The sequence below is a fragment of the Octopus sinensis genome, linkage group LG1, assembly GCF_006345805.1.
Source record: "Octopus sinensis linkage group LG1, ASM634580v1, whole genome shotgun sequence".
In the NCBI taxonomy this organism is placed as follows: Eukaryota; Metazoa; Mollusca; class Cephalopoda; order Octopoda; family Octopodidae; genus Octopus; species Octopus sinensis.
In genome coordinates this window covers 90,802,112-90,819,299 of record NC_042997.1, presented here as the reverse complement: position 1 = coordinate 90,819,299, position 17,188 = coordinate 90,802,112, and the positions used below count along the sequence as shown (strand labels likewise).

Genomic DNA, 17,188 nt, shown 5'->3' with positions numbered 1-17,188 from the left:
TGTTGTCCACTTTTCCATGCTTGTATAGGTTGGATGGAATTCATTGGGGCATATGCTCTTCTTGTCATCATCCCCCACTTATTTCCTTGTAACATAAATATTTCCCCGGGGACAGACATATTTTCAAGGAAGATAGGATAAAGAACACTGCTTGTATGACAGTGGCACCTGTTTACAACTATCAGACGATGTCAAGACAAGTAGATACATGCACATACACAAACAAAAGCACACACACATACATTGATGATATATATATTTATATATATATGATGGGCTTCTTTCATTGAGTGGATTAGGTAAACCTGACAGGCTATTTTAAAAGACATTCTTTTTTTTCATATTAGTGCTTATACTCTCAGACGTTTTGCTCTGGTTGCTAAAAGTTGATGTAGTTACATTTTAAAAAATATTCTCTTAGGTCCAAGATGGTTCCACAGTGTTTGTTAGTTCTTACCGAGCAAGGGAACAAGCTCTGCAACCTCCCAAACGATCAATGGCACGTACTGCAGCACAGGTCTATGCTGAGCGTCGAGCTGCTGCTATCGAAGAAGCCAAAAGTAAGAAGTCTTCCACTGCAAATAATCGCCGACCAAAAGTACCGACTAAAAAGGTAAGTTTACTGATCTAGCTAACCATATCTTTCTCTCTGTATATATCTCCTTAATATTTAACTCTGAAAATATTTGTTTTGTATATGGCTGAATGGTTATAATGAATCATCATCATTTAATGTCCGTTGTCCATGCTGGCATGGGTTGGACAGTTTGATTGGGCTGGTACACTGGAAGTCTGCACCAGACTCCAGTCTGATTTGGCATGGTTTTCTACAACTAGATGCCATTCTTAATGCCAACCACTCCGAGAGTGTAATAGGTGCTTTTACATGTCACTGGCATGGGTGCCATTTTCATGACACCAGGGTGCTTTTATGTGCCACTGGCATGGCACTGGTATCTTCCACGACTGCGATTTTGCCCAACTTGATGGGTCTTCTTCTCAAGCAAGACATAATGCCAATGGTCTTGGTCATTGCCTCCATGAAGCCCAACGTTTGAAAGGAACTCAGCCACTTTGCCTCCGTGAGGCCCAATGCTTGAAAGGTGTTCTTTACATGTCACCAGCACAGGTGCACTTGGCTTGACAGGTTCTCTAAAGCACAGCACATCGCCAAAGGTCTTGGTCATTAGTCATTGCCTCTGTGAGGCTCAAAGTTCAAAGATCATGCTTTACCACCTTGTTCCATATCTTCCTTGGTCACTCCACAGTTACAGATCAACCCTTCTTCACACAGCTGTCCATGTCCATACGCATCACATGATCATACCAGCACAGTCATCACTCTTACACACCACACCTGATTTCCTCTTAAGCCTAACTTTTCTCTCAAGATGCTTACACTCTGTCAAACATGTATACTGACATTGCACATCCAGCGAAGCATACTAGCTTCATTTCTTTCAAGCCTACGCATGTCCTTGGCGGTCACAGTCCATGTTTCACTGCCATGCAGCATAGCTGTTGACACACAGGCATCAAACAATCTGCCTTTCACTCTGAGAGAGAGGCCCTTTATTGTCAGCAGGAGTAGGAGCTCTCTGAACTCTGCTCATTCTAATTTTATTCTCACAGCTACGCTCTAGGAGCACCCACCTTCACTACTAACTTGGTTACCTACATAACGGAAGCTATTTACTACCTCTACACACACACACACACACACACACACACACAATGAGCTTCTTCAGTTGCTATCGATCAAATCCACTCATAAGGCTTTGATCAGCTAGAGATATAGTAGAAGACACTTGTCTGAGTTTCAACACAGTTGGACTGAACCTGAAACCTTGTGATTGGAAAGCAAATTCTTAACTACACAACCACCTCAACATCTGTCACTATATATTTACTTATACAGATAAATTGATGTTATAATTTCATTTACACACTATATGTATGTATATTTAGGTTAATATATCAACCTACATGCCTATCTGTTTGAGCTCTTTATTCCCTCACTTTCCTCTATTTTCCTACATCTGTCTTTATTTATCTGTCTTCTCCAGTAGTATTTCTCAATAACCATGCACATTTTTATTGCCATTTTATTTCAGACAAAGAAAAAACCAAAGTCCAAGCGCAGATCAGCTTGGAATGATGAAGATGATGATGATGAAGATGACTCTGACTTTAATGACGATGAAGAAGAAGTGGTTGTGCCAACCAAGAAATCTCGGCGACAAGCCAAATTGGAAGAAGAAAACCGTAGAGACGTAGTAGAGGAAAAGAAACAAGTCAGCAGCAGCTTTAAGGCAAAAGAGAAACGACCCATAATTACAGTGGTCACTGAAGAAGCTGATGATGATGAAGAAGACAGCAGCAATAATGTAGATATGGACTCTGACTGGGAGGAAGAAAATGGTAAAAGTAGTAGTGAAGGAAGTGTCAAGTCAGCTGTGAAAAAGGAGAAGGGGAAGGAGAAAGAGGAGAGCAAAGTTGATGAGGGCACGGGCGATGATGATGATGAGCAAGATTTAGATAGTGGAAAAGACTCTAATCAATGGTCAGAAGTAAATTCTAGTGCTGACTCTACGAAACCAGTCTCTGAGGTCAAAGACAATATTGTACTCAAAAAAGAAGTTGATACAAGCAGTTCACCTTCAGACAGTAACATGGTATTATCCATGGAATCGGAAATGGATTTCCCTACAAATGGCCAAGCGATCTCATCAGACTATGTAAGTATTAATACACTTCTGTAAATTTATCTTGTATGTTTATTCTTCAGTTTATCTTCTATCTGATTGGACCCTAGTATTTTGCCATTGTATGTTGCAAAAATGAAAAGTGAGGTTTGGTGTGAAGGGAGATAACTCAGTGCGATGTGAATACTGCAAAGAATCGTTAATGAAATACACCATTTTCCATCTTACACTAATATATAAGCGCGCGCACACACGCACACACACATGCGTGCGCACACACACACTCTCACACACACACACACACACACACACACACACACACACACACACACACACATGCCTGTCTGTCTGTCTCTTTCTCAAACACAGCACCTGTGCAATTTCTGTATAGTAAATTACATAAACTGACACTGATAGAAGAGTCTTGCTCAGGGAACTCTTATGCTTCAGGAGAAATGATAACCCACGGCTGCTATATCCAGTATTGTTTACATGTTAGTAACACTTACTGATTTATTTTTCAAGGGTTTTGTACATTTCTTCTTTGTGAAGTTAGAACATTAGAACAATTCTTACAGCTTTAGAATTGATATCAACTGTTGATTAAATTCATTTTTGGGTTGCTGTAATCTGTGTTGAAGATTAAATTGCTAATCACTGATTTGAGAGGAAATTATTATTTGGACGTAAATAGAGACAAAGTTGATCATATGTTACGAAAACCAGAGAGATGTATAGCAAGGTAAGCCTTAGGTTAGAACTCAAAAGGGGAAAAGAGAGGCAGAATGCTTGATGATCACTTGGCAGAGATCAGCAGAGAAAGGAATTGAAGATAAGTGGTGACATGAAACCCATTAAAAAACGAAAAAAAAGAGCACTGGACTGAATATACTGGAAGACCTACTGTGAAAGGCCTATGGTCTGTCAAGAATCTAAACAGGTCATCATGATAGTAATGATGACCACAAGAAATTCAGCAAAGAATCAAAGCCACTTCCTTGAATTTGTTACCAATAGCACTTTTGTTAATGACTCACGTGTGTCTTGCAAACCATTCATGTAATGAGAGAAAAGCTTTTTTAAAAGCTAGGTAAACAAAACAATTAAGATAGAAGAGTTACCAAACTGGCCCTTGTGCCGCTGGCACATAAAGCGCCCACTGCACTCTCGGAGTGGTTGGCGTTAGAAAGGGCATCCAGCTGTAGAAACTCTGCCAGATCAGATTGGAGTCTGGTTCGCCAGTCCTCAGTCAAATCGTCCAACCCATGCTAGCATGGAAAGCGGACATTAAATGATGATGATGATGGTGATGATTTCTGTTGAAATACACTGTCTTTGTTTAAATTAATTTTGAAAATAATGAAGAATTTAATGAAATAACTTTGTCTTTATTTTGAACATAAATTGACATGAAATTCTGTTGGAAAGTTTTCAATTTTGATCACTCTAAGACAGGAAGTTTATATCAAAGAACCAGGGGTGGTTTCAGACAGGTTGGTATGAGTAGGGTTAAATATAGAACTGATACATGTTGGTTAAACAGGTGACTCACTTAGTAATAACTGAATTGAAATCAATCATTAACGGAAGCAATGATACCAACAACTTGTTACAAGAAGCTTTTAGCAGTGAAGGGGAAGAATCTCACAACCCCAGCTGCAAAACTATGTAACTTCTGAGAAACCATAAGAAAAAGATAATTAAAATTGTAGGAAGTGAGGGAATTAAGTTCATAGGTTATAAGATTAGAAAGAGAAGACTCGCTCATTATATCTAGGTAAACAAAATGAAATTAGTGGTTTTGACTAATAATTGTAGTAGTGTGAGTTTCTGTTGATTTATTAATATTCCAGATCAAACGAAATTCTGAAAAACCTGAGTTTGCTGCAGCTGAACCCAGTACAGATGAACCTGACATGTCTGATGCAGTACCTAGTAAGTAGAATTATTGATTATTAGTTATTGATTTCAGTGTTGTTCCAAGTTAACATGGCTTGGATGATGGTTCTACAAATGAAAGCATACTTGGATTATTATGAGCAAGTTTTATTTTTGGGATATTTTCTCATGATAAAGATAATCTGTGCATTATGAAATCTAAATGGTTTCTGTATTTCAGTCAGAATAATGACATATTTTACCTAATTTTCAAAATGAATTTAGAGCCTACTACCTATGACTATCCCATTTGATGGATTATGTAAAATGTTTACAACTTTTACATTTCTATCTTCATTTTAATAAGGGAACCTTTATGCAGTTGCTGTCTGCTAGAAATAGCAACCAATTTTCCCTGAAGTCATTCTCTAGTGTTTTAAAAGGAGGAGGAGACATTTGATAATGTCCTGGAGGTACACTACCTGAAAAATGAAATAGATAGTCACTACTTAAATACTTTTATCATAGGTCTGCTCAGTCAGAGTGGACCTGGGGCTAAACAGCAACATCACTATCTTCACTCAATTTTCCAGGCCACAAGACAAATTACTTATTTCATATTGCCTAAATAAGTGACACTTCAGTTTCATGATTAATAGTTGGTTATGTATTGGAAATTCATCAAGTTACAAAAAAGGCTTGCACCTGCAATATGCAAATGTTCAGAATTTGGAAAATTATTCCACCTACTGCTAGAATGGAAAAAGAGATGGGAAATTTGTAAAATAAATTTTCTGTTCTACAAGATGAGATGTGTCAGTTAAACAAATGAATCCATATAAGACAGAAGGATGCTTATTTAAGTATACCAAAGCCCGGACTGCTGAACGGGAATACAGGTTGCATAAATCAGACACCAACAGGAAGAAGCGGAATAAATCCTCCAACCATCTCAAGCAAGTGACAAAAAAAGCAGTGCTTGAATTTGAACAGTGCATAGCAGCCAATCCTGACAGCAAGGTTTTCTGGAAATATGTGCACTCAAAGCAGAGACCTCACTCTCCAGTGGGCCCTCTTCGCAACCCTCACACAAACCAGATCACTGACGACCCCAAGGAATGCGCAGAACTCATTGCCGAGTGCTATGCAAACATATTCACTGTTGAAAGTCAAAATGTACCATCTTCACCATCACTAACAGCAAACTCCATAACAACTATGGATTTACACCTGCAATGCTGCGACGTCACCTTCAAAATAAGCGCAACTATGCCTCCCCTGGTCTCGATGGAGTTACATACCTGCTTCTCAAACGTGGCAGGCACTTCCTTTTACACCAGCTTTCTATTTTCTTCCAGTACTGTCTCAACAATGGTGCTACTCCAGAGCAGTGGAAAACTGCCAGTGTCATTCCTCTGTTCAAAAAGGGCGACCGCACATCACCTGTCAACTATCGCCCAGTCAGTCTCACTAGCTGTATTGCAAAACTGATGGAATCGTGTGTCAGAGAAACACTCTGGAACTTCTGGAGCTCTCACAGTCTCATCTGACCCTCACAATATGGATTTGTCCCTAACTCCAGCTGCAGTGACCAGCTTGTCGAGTTCCTCGAGGACATTACTCAGATTACTGACAGTGGCTCATGGGTGATGTTGTCTACCTTGACTTTGCTAAGGCTTTCAACTCTGTGCCACACAAAAGGCTTATGGTGAAACTCTCTGCAATGGGTGTGGGGGATGACCTTTTTAACTGGTTGAAATCCTTCATCCTCAGCCGAAAGGAGGTAGTCACAGTTCTAGGACAGCACTCTACACCATATGAGATGTCATCGGGTGTACCACAGGGATCTGTCCTTGGTCCCCTCTTGTTGTGGCATACATTAACGACATAGATGCCAATTTAAAGAATGCCACAGTATTGAAATATGCAGACGACATCAAGCTGTACCTTGAAATCAAGAGGACAGATCCTGATGTCTACAACTCTTTCCTGCAATCAGACCTAGACACAATGCAGCAATGGATCACAGACTGGCAACTGAAACTGGCTGTGGACAAGTGTACCACCATGCATTTTGGGAGAAAACCCTGCGTTCACATACTCCCTCCACAACACTGATATCAAGAAATCCTCTTGCGAGCGTGACCTAGGCATCACTGTCAGCAGTGATTTGCGTTGGTCAAAGCATATCTCTAAGATTGTCAGGAAGGCCGAGGGTGTCTTGGCATCACTCAGCAGGTCTTTTGTTAGCCGCTCTCCAGCCATCTATTTAAAACTGTATACAGCTATGGTACGACCACACTTGGAATTCGCATCATCAGTTTGGAACCCCTATCTTGCCAGAACATTGACCTCCTGGAATCTGTCCAGAGACGTGCAACCAAACGCATACCCTCCATCAGACACCTACCATATTCTGAGCACCTTGTTTCCCTGGGCATGGATTCACTGAAGCTCCGGCGTTTGGCGACGGACTTGGTAAACACCCACAAGTTATCAACCACCTCACCAACAACAACACTGAACACCTTTTTGATCTCCATGTGTCTAACACACGTGGACATGCCTACAAAGTCAGAAAACAATACAGCTCCCATGACTTTCGGAAACATTTTTTCACGCTCAGAGTTGCTGAAGCATGGAATAAACTGCCTGCGTCAGTTGTTGACTGCCATGACACTGCATCTTTTAAGGCCCTCATGCTTTCCGAAATCCGCCGAAACTACACCTGATTATATATACACTTTAGATGAGTTGTAGTGCACCTGAGCACTGTACACAATTATTATTATTATTATTATTATTATTATTATTTAATATCCTTTTTGTTTTATATTCATTTATAATAGATGCATGTGTCTGCACACAGAAAAATATGTACTGTATTTTCTGGTACACAAGTCAAAATTTTCAGACCCAAATTTACAGCAAAAAAAAAAAAAAAAAAAGAAAGAAAATAAAAGCAGATCGAATTTGGAGGACCAAAAATTCCATGTGAAATGCAGCAGGAGTTGGAAATATAGTGACAATGTTTGAATGCTTATACTACATGTTGACATGATATACTATGTGAACTTGTATGCTGGAAAATACAGTATTTGTTAACAAAGGAAAGAGTTGTTGAAACGCAAAAAAGAAAAGAAAAAAAGAGTTAAAGTCCAATGTAATATAGTTAAATTTTAAGCAATTATATTTGGAACTACCTTATCTGATATTGGTACATGATCTGACTAAGCTATAAACATGAATCATTTTGCCTTAGGTGAACTGTTATATAAAAGTTCTCTTCATTGCAGAATAAGGGGTTAGGTCTCAAGAGGAAAAAGTTTAAAATATAGAACTTCTGTGTCTTAGTCAAAACAAGCCAATAGTATTTGCATATGAGATAGAAGGATTGGTGCAGGTGATAGAAAAGTATTGTGCCTCTATAAATTGCAGACAACTAACTCAATGAGGCAGGGTACTATCCACCCAAGTTTCACATTCTTTCATCATCAGAATTGAGATTTTCTACGATATTTCATGCTAATGTCTATGCCAATTTAGCTTTAAGTAGGTAGTAAAGCTTACTTTTGCACAAGTTGTAAGAACAGTTTTAAATGATGAATGTTTTGTTAACTTGAAATACTGTTCAGCTCATCATAAGTATAGTTTAGAGAGAGATAGGCTTTGTCATGTCTATTTTTTAGTGATTTCCTTATGTTATGTGATTCACAGCACACATCATCATCCCATGCTGGCATGGGATGGATAACGTGACAGGAACTGGCAAGGCCAGAAGCCACTATAGTCCCAAAGTCTGTTTTGGTGTGATTTTTATGGCTAGATGCCCTTCCTAATGCTAACCACCCACAGAGTGTACTGTGTGCTTTTTATGTGACACTGGCACCCACACCAATGCTTTTTATGTAGAACCTTGATTTTAGGATCTCAATTCTGTTGTGGTGGCTGGGTTTCTGCATAGAAAATGTGAAATTCTACTTAACCCCATCACCAATTCATAAGGTAATCGTTAGTAACATATTGGGGTCAAATTTATTGAATACAATCCATTTTTGAAAAGAAATGATAAGGCTTATGTAGCAAATTGCTAACAATTACATGTTTTTCCATTTTATAGTGGAAGTAAACACCCAAGTTGAAGCACTTGTCAATGGCCGATGGTAAGTTTGCAATTTTTCACAAAAGTTCTTTTTTATTTATTTCCTTTAAGACAGTTTTTTTCCCCCCAAACCTTCTGTTTATATTTTTCTACTGAAGACTCAGTAGTAAAATAACAAGAAGGGATTCTAAGAAAAGTGATGGTGATTATCTAAAACTGAAGTTATGCTTTGAATATTTTTATTTCGTTGGGGAAATTATTTTATTGGCATTAATTTAAAGCATTTTCAATTTTGTTTATGAGGAAGTTATTTTTATGTTTTCTCTTGTTTCAGATCAGCACTTATCAAGTTGCGTTATGATCAAAAATGTTCTATCTGTGACTATTTCTATGTTTTTTCTCTCACATAGCCTATTTAGGAATATATTATTCAACTTTTCTCTCTTAAGGTAGTATATTATGAAGGAATTGTTGTGTTTTCTGGCATCATGGTACCTCAAAATTTTTGAGGTAATTACTAAATAATGTACGATCTAATAATTTCACTGTCCAATCCATAATAATCATCTGGTTTCCCACTAAAGTCTCTTTGTTGTTTGGCTGATTTTAGAAAAAACATACAATATTACATAAAAAGTGGAAAAATTTAATATTGACTCAACATAATTGTTTCAGATTTTGACACATGGCCAATAGTTTTAGGAGGAGGGGTTAGACAATTACACAGACCCCAGTGTTCAACTGGTACTTATTTTATTGACCATAAAAGGATGAAAGTAAAAGCTAATCTCAACAGAATTGGAATTCATAGCATAGAGATGGAAGAAATGTTGCTAAGTATTATATATGCTTATAATTCTCCACCTTATTTGTGTCTATATATAGTCGCAAAATGATAATAATTTCATCAGTACCTTTTTTTTAAAAATATTTTTTTGTATGTAGCATATGCATTTCTAGAGTTATGTAACTATAACATTGCTATAATGAATTAAAGTATACTGGTCTAATATTCCTGTTGCCTTCTCTGTGAAAACTAAAATCTCACCCCTTTTAGCATTCAGAGTAATCTGTCAAATATAATGCATATTTATTCACATTGTTTTGAATTAATCATGCTTTACTTCATACTTCTAAAATTTCAAAGATGCCATTCATTATTTTTAGAATGACATTGTAGGGTAGGCACAAGAGGCCAGATCTGACCAGTTTGAATGTAAAATAGGTAGAATATCTGAGCCGGATATGGTTGGTTTAAATGCTAAAGGGTTAAGAGATGGTTGTAATCATCATTACTTTTTCCCAAAAGCATTACAGTTTGTAATATGATTTTTGTCCTTGGGTAGCAACTGTTATTTGCTGTTTGCTTACCTTTGGAAAGTAGAAAAAATGGCTAATATTTCCTTCAAACTTTATCTTGGTTGATAAGGATCTCTTACTGGTACTTTCCACGATAATTAGTTTATTCAGTTTAACTTTTAATAGGGTGGTACTTTCTTTCTGAATCCTTTATAAGATCTGTTTTTGTTGTTGAGTAGATTGTTACCTTTTGGGGTGTGAATCTTTGCCAATCACTTGAAGGGTTTTCTTTTAGATGCAGTCTAGGCTACTGTAATATATCTTAATGACCACATTGCAACTCAAGTGCTGTATTACAATGCACAGTGTGATCTCGAGACCCAATGCACTAAACTACAGTATATCAGCTGCTGGATTATTGGCTAACTGTTGTGCATTCTATCAGTTACCTAAACACCATAAGCTTGCTTGCTCCAAGCTGATTAAGGCTTTTATGCTGTAACAGCTATAATTATATTTCATAGTTAGCTTGATCAGAGCTCAGATCTAAACAACAATATTAACAATCATTAATCTCTTGTCAAAGCTATACATTTGTAAGTGGGGAGCAAGAGAAAGTTGATAGAATCAATATCCAGTATGCTACTGCATCTTCTTAATAGGCAAAAATGGTAAAACATCAGACTAATATCTTTTTTAATATTTAGGTGGGTAAGTTGGTCTAATTGGTCAGTACACTTATTGTGAAAATAAAAGGTGTGGGTTCAATTCCCACATGTACTAATACCCATTTTTTCCCATTGAATGGCTTATATTCCCCAATATTAGACTAAGTGTAGCAAGCTGGCAGAATCATTAGCATGCCAGGAAAAAAAATGCTTAGCAGCATTTTAACCTTATTGTTGTGAGTTCAAATTTCATCAAGGTCGACTTTACCTTTCATCTCTTCAGGGTCAATAAAATAAGCACCAGTTGAGTAGTGGGGTCACTGCAATCAACTTATCTTCTCCCGCAAAATTGTTGGCCTTGTGCCAAAATTAGTAAGCACTATTCAGTTTTGTTCTTTTACATACTGATTTCAAATCTCTCTGGGGTAGATTTTTGTCTTTTGTCTCTTTGAAGAGGGTTGATGTGCCTATTCTGATGTGCCTGTTCAGTTGACTTCTTTATTGTATGTAGCTGTTTAGACTTATTGCTAAGCAAGAAATCACATTATCATCGTTATTATAGTTGTTGTTATTGAACTTAGATATCTATGGAATTTGTTGAATAAGTAAAAACGTATCTAAGTAGAGTTGACTTAGACCAGTATTTTTCAACCAATTTTTTTTTTATCTGTGGACCCCTTAGTTTCCTATTTTACACTGACAGACCCTCCTAGCCATGTGATGTTTAAAAAATTCTATTATATTTTTATAATTAAATATTATTAGGAATTGTATAAAATAATTATTAAAATAGTCTGTGTATTGTAGACGTTTAACTAATTTATTGCAGGTAAATTTTAAAAGAAAAAAATAAATAAAAATCTCTTATGGACCCCGGTTGAAGACTACTGATTTACACGATTCAGTAGTTTGTCTCAACCAAAGGTGGTGAGCTGGCAGAATCGTTAGCACGCCAGGCAAAAAATGCTTAGCAGTATTTCGTCCGTTTTAACGTTCTGATTTCAAATTCCGCCGAAGTCGACTTTGCCTCTCATCCTTTCCGGGTCGATGAAATAAGTACCAGTTGAGCATTGGAGTCAATGTAATCGACTTACTCAGCTCTCTCGAAATTCCTGGTCTTGTACCAAAATTTGAAACCAATATTTTGTCTCTGCTCAAAAACTTCATATTGACATTTTTGTTTATTGGTAGTGTAAGAATTATCTCCCTTATTGCTTAGGTGGAATCGGGGGATGGGGAGGGCATTGACCAGCTCATTAATAAGTTCATAACTTTCATGGCTTGTGTTAATAAGGGGTAAATCGTCATTGTTGGTTACTCGGGTCACTCATCTATTGAATACATATTTTAAGAGCTAGTTTCTAATCAAGACGAGTTTAATATAGATATAATTTTTTTATTGAAGTCGATGAAATGCATTGAATTTGAACTGTAAATGCATACAAGCTATTTTCGTTTCTATGTAGATAATATTCCATGTTTGTGGTATGGTTAGAGTTGTTTCCCTTAGATCGTTGATTAAAAACAGATATAGCAAGGAAGTTGTTTTGACTATCAAGTTTATGTTTAAAAGTAATACATTAAAATAGCAAAGAGGTTAACAATAATATTAAAAAATTATAGAAAATGTAGAGAATGAAGTGTTAAAACTGAGGAGTCAGTTTTAATGACACTGTTTCTTATTTCTTTATTGCCCACAAGTGGCTAATCATAGAGGGGACAAACAAGGACAGACAAAGGGATTAAGTCGATTACATCAACCTCAATACGTAACTGGTACTTAATTTATCGACCCTGAAAGGATGAAAGGCAAAGTCGACCTCAGCGGAATTTGAACTCAGAACGTAACGGCAGACGAAATACCGCTAAGCACTTTACCTGGCGTGCTAACGTTTCTGCCAGCTTGCCGCCTTTTCTGTTTAGTGGATCACTTTTCCTTCTATCAATTGAACGTAATTTAGGGGGTTGATTGAAGTGTAAGTGATCTCTGTTACTAGTTTATTAGTATAAGTTAGTGTCTGAAAATGCTCATCCCAGACTTAGCTAAAGGAAAATCTTTCCAGTTTCTTGAATTCTTTCTTTTATTCGATAATAATAATAATAATTAATAATAATAATAATAATTAATAATAATAATAATTAATAATAATAATAATAATTAATAATTAATAATAGCTTGGAGAAATTTCTTTTGGTGAACACTTCTCTTCTAGACTTCACCCTCTGTACTACAGTTCTGATGTTTGTTAAACTCTGAATTTAGAATTTACACATTAATATGTATTAATATGTGTATTAACATGTGCACTGTTTGACTTCAGGCCACCTGTAACAATACACACAAAATCACTTAACAAATGCTGCTACTCGGCAACATTGATATGTTATCTCTGCCAGTTTGTTACATAGTGTACCTTTATTGAATCTCTTGTACAGGTTTTCTGGAACTGTGATTAAAATCAACTCTTCAGATGGCAAATTAAAAATAAAGTTTGATACTTATCCAAGGGACAAATATGATAAATGGTAAGTTAAAACATGTTTGACTACAAATCTACTGAATAGAGTGTGATAGACTTTTAGTGCATTAGAATTGCCTGGATTCTCAATGCCTCTTGAATAGGGTCTATTGTTTGTGGACTTAACCAGCTTCTTATCTAATATTAAGCAACAGCTATTTGTTACTGGTGGAGATATAGTTTCCTACTTTTTTTTTTACTAAAGAGTATCCCACAGGAATACAGTAAACTGAAAGTACTGTCTTGAGTCTTTGGACTCAGCGGGGCTGGTTACCTGGGTTCCAAGGTGTATGAGTAACAGAAGTTACAACATCCCCACTGAATGGAATGCTGGTCCATTGCAGGGATAGACATTTACAGTTGAGTGGACTGGAGCATGTGAAGTGTTATTCTCAAGAATAAGATGCATTGTCCTGGTTAGAAATTGAAACCAAGATTTTGTCATTGTGACTACAACATCCTAACCACCAGGCAACGAACCTTCACTTTTAGGTATTCTCACAAAAGTACCTAAAAGCAAGTGTTTATTCTTTGTGTGTGTGTACATTAGGGGTAACTAGCTGTAGCATTTTTTTACAGCTAATCTCTTCCACATTATTAGCAGATATCATCATATCATCATCATATAAGTTTTAAAAAAAATTTCAGTTTAAAAAAGACCAGCTGTAAATTAAAGTTTAGCTTTCTTCTGCTCTTGGGAGTGATATTTTATTATGTTTAGACTTGTATTGTACTTGTTAGAAGTGACATATTTCTGAGCCATGATAATATTCCAGATGTTATTGTTAACACATAGAAGTAGTTTCTTGAAACATCAAGGGTGTTCATGTTGCATATATATGGATGGTGGTAGGGGGAGTGTGTGTGTGGTGAATGTGACTTAGAGCAAGATATTTACTTGTCTAGGTCATCCAATAATGATAATTCATAACATTAGAAATCTAAGTTGATCAGATGCAGGAGTGGCTGTGTGGTAAGTAGCTAGCTTACCAACCACATTGTTCTAGGTTCAGTCCCACTGTGTGGCACCTTGGGCAAGTATCTTCTATTATAGCCTCAGGCTGACCAAAGCCTTGTGAGTGGATTTGGTAGATGGAAACTGAAAGAAGCCTGTCATATATATACTTAGCGGTTTGGCAAAAGAGACTGATAGAATAAGTACTAGGCTTACAAAGGGTAAGTCCTGGGGTCAATTTGCTTGACTCTAGGCAGTGCTCCAGCATGGCTGCAGTCAAATGACTGAAACAAATAAAAGAATCTATGTCATCGTTAAAGGTTACATGTTATAACTGTATTGCTGTTTTAGGCTTGCATTGTTGGTTAGAGGGTGATGCATAGAGTATTTGTTGCTTGTTGATACCTTTGTATCTGTTTGTGAGTGCAGGTTGTCTCTCCCGTTTTCAGCATAGTTTTCAAGAAGCTAGGACACCTTGCAGGTTGGTTTAAGGAATCTTTTCATGTGTGCATGCTCACTGCTCTGTCAACATGAATTTTGTACACAGCATTGATGTAGTTGGTTTGGTCAGTGACAATATTGAGAGTTGGCTGACAAAATTGTTTCCTTACTCAACCTTGTTGATGAATGACTTTCACCACAAGCACATAGTGTTTATTAGGGAATTTTCTTGGGTGAAAACAAAAGTAGTTTTTTTGTTGCCTTCCTTCAGCTGTTTTTAACAAGAAGACCATTTTGTTAGTAGATATAAACAAATTCACTGCATCTGCCTATGTATTCAGAATTAAAGAGTTGGAAGAAATGCTACAAAATATTTTGTTCAGTGCTCTAACAATTTCATGAATCCACAATTTTGTACTGGTGTTTTACTTTCAGTGATAGTGTGAGAACTATTGAAATGTTCTATAAACATTATGGCTTTTCATCATGAAATAGACTATGTTGTGTATTGAAGATTGTAAAATGTAAAGTTGTGAATCCCTTCTTACTTATAACAATAGAAACTCATTGCTGAGTTCCTTACTAGATTACAGAAGGCTTCTCATGACTAAACAGCATTAAACCCAGCATCATCTGTATTTTTTTTCTGTTTCACTATATTAAAGATAAAACTTTTCTTGTAGCTATTTTGATTTTTGAATTGCAGTGCAATACAATAATGCTTTCTAATTGATTTGACAGTTCTGCAGTTGGTAATGTGTACTGCACAGTATTATTGCCATTCCTTCATGAATTTATGTGAAATATTAACTAAGGTTTATAAAAGTATTTGGCATAACATGACTACTGCCAACAATATAGTTTACTATTTTATTGGGAGACACTACTAATATTCCTATAATGCTCATTATAGAGGTATGAACATGGTGCAACGTAATTTCTCTTCATAAAATTTACAGCCCTGAAAAGTAAATCATTTTTTTTTCCGTAGGTTAGTCACTGCTATTACTTGGTATATATTTGTATGTGGGCAGACAGGAATATATTTATTTAATGTAATTATGTTACTGTTATGCAATTCAGTAATTGCATTTGTTTGTATTAATTTGTGCATATAAGTTTGCTGTTGTTAGTGCTGTTATTTAGTTTTGTTACTTCTATTTGGGATGCAGCTTGCTTTTGTTCTGTGTATGTATATATAATGACAATAAAACTGAACTAACTAAAGACAATCTTACATTTATGTTTGGATAATTACAAATGCTCTCTGAATATTCTCACAGGGAAATTTTTAAAAATGAACTTTCAGAGACTTTTAGACTGATGCATTGATATTCGATGAAGAAAAATAATAACTAGAAAGACTGATCTTGATAGATTTTTGTGATAATAATTCTGATATCAGCTATGAAATTATTTATTTTTTTTTGATATCCTGTATAGATTTTTAGTGTTGCTTAGAGTCTTATGTACTAGTCTTTATCATAAATTGTTTTATATGAGATGTGCAGGTACTTCTTGATCCTTGCTCAAATACTCATTCTGTTACTAGAAGATGAATGTGATTTGGTTGCTTATGAACTGCTGATGATACTTTGCTGTATTTATGGAGCAATACTGGGATTCTTCTTTTGTATTAATTTCATTAAGGGTTTGAAAACAAGCTGCCAGTAAAATACAGATAAAGTAGACAACATAGGCATGGAAAGAAGCTTGCTTCCCAACCACATGATTCTGTGTTCAGTTCCACTGTGTGACACCTTGAGCAAGTGTCTTCTACAATAGCCTTGGGCAAACCAAAGCCTTGTGAGTGGATTTGGTAGATAGAAACCGAAAGAAGCCTATCATATATGTCTATGTTTGTGTCTGTGTTTGTCCCCCCCCCCACCACTGCTTAACCAATGCTAGTGTGTTTACATCCCTGTGACATAGTGATTCAGCAAAAGAGACCAATAGAATAAGTACCAGGCTTTAAAAAATAAGTACTAGGGCCAGTTCAATCGACTAAAAGATTCCTGAAGACAGTACCCCAGCATAGCTGCAGTCTAATGACTGAAACAAGTAAAAGATAAAAGCTAACACACACACATGTGCGCGTTCTACAGAGCAACCTAAAAAGAAGCTTTGCTGGAATTTGGTCAGATCCAGTTGGCTTTATCTGGCTTGCATTGCGTCTATATTCTCTCTTGCATCATCATCATCATCATCATTGTTTAATGTCTGTTTTCTGAGCTAGCATGGGTTGGATGGTTTGACCGGGGTCTGGGAAGCCAGGAGGCTGCACCAGACTCCAGTCTGATCTGGCAGTGTTTCTACAGCTGGATGCCCTTCTTAATGCCAACCACTCTGTGAGTGTAGTGGGTGCTTTTTACGTGCCACCGGCACAGGTGCCAGAGGAGGCTGGCAGCGGCCACGATCAGTTGGTGCTTTTTACATGCCACCGGCACAGAAGACAGTCAAGGCGGCGCTGGCATCGGCCACGTTCGGATGGTGCTTTAATAATAATAATAATAATAATAATAATAATAATAGGTGTATGTCTGTATGCTGTTACTTTAGTATTTAACTGGCCTTTAATATTAATATAAGTCCTTTAACAACTCACTGGTCAGTAGTAAATT

The 17,188-nt window shown here is 36.7% G+C and overlaps 1 protein-coding gene across 8 annotated transcripts in view; it reads left to right on the top strand.

The window, feature by feature from the left end:
- The window catches only part of LOC115216530 (ATPase MORC2), a 161,388-nt gene that overhangs the window by 72,540 nt on the left and 71,660 nt on the right, over positions 1-17,188 (top strand). For all 8 annotated transcript variants that reach the window (XM_036502786.1, XM_036502764.1, XM_036502766.1 and 5 more), the window contains exons 22-26: positions 422-613; positions 2,115-2,738; positions 4,559-4,640; positions 8,704-8,746; positions 13,089-13,178. In XM_036502786.1, the coding sequence (XP_036358679.1) occupies positions 422-613; positions 2,115-2,738; positions 4,559-4,640; positions 8,704-8,746; positions 13,089-13,178 (1,031 nt within the window). The remainder of the gene's footprint in view (positions 1-421; positions 614-2,114; positions 2,739-4,558; positions 4,641-8,703; positions 8,747-13,088; positions 13,179-17,188) is intronic.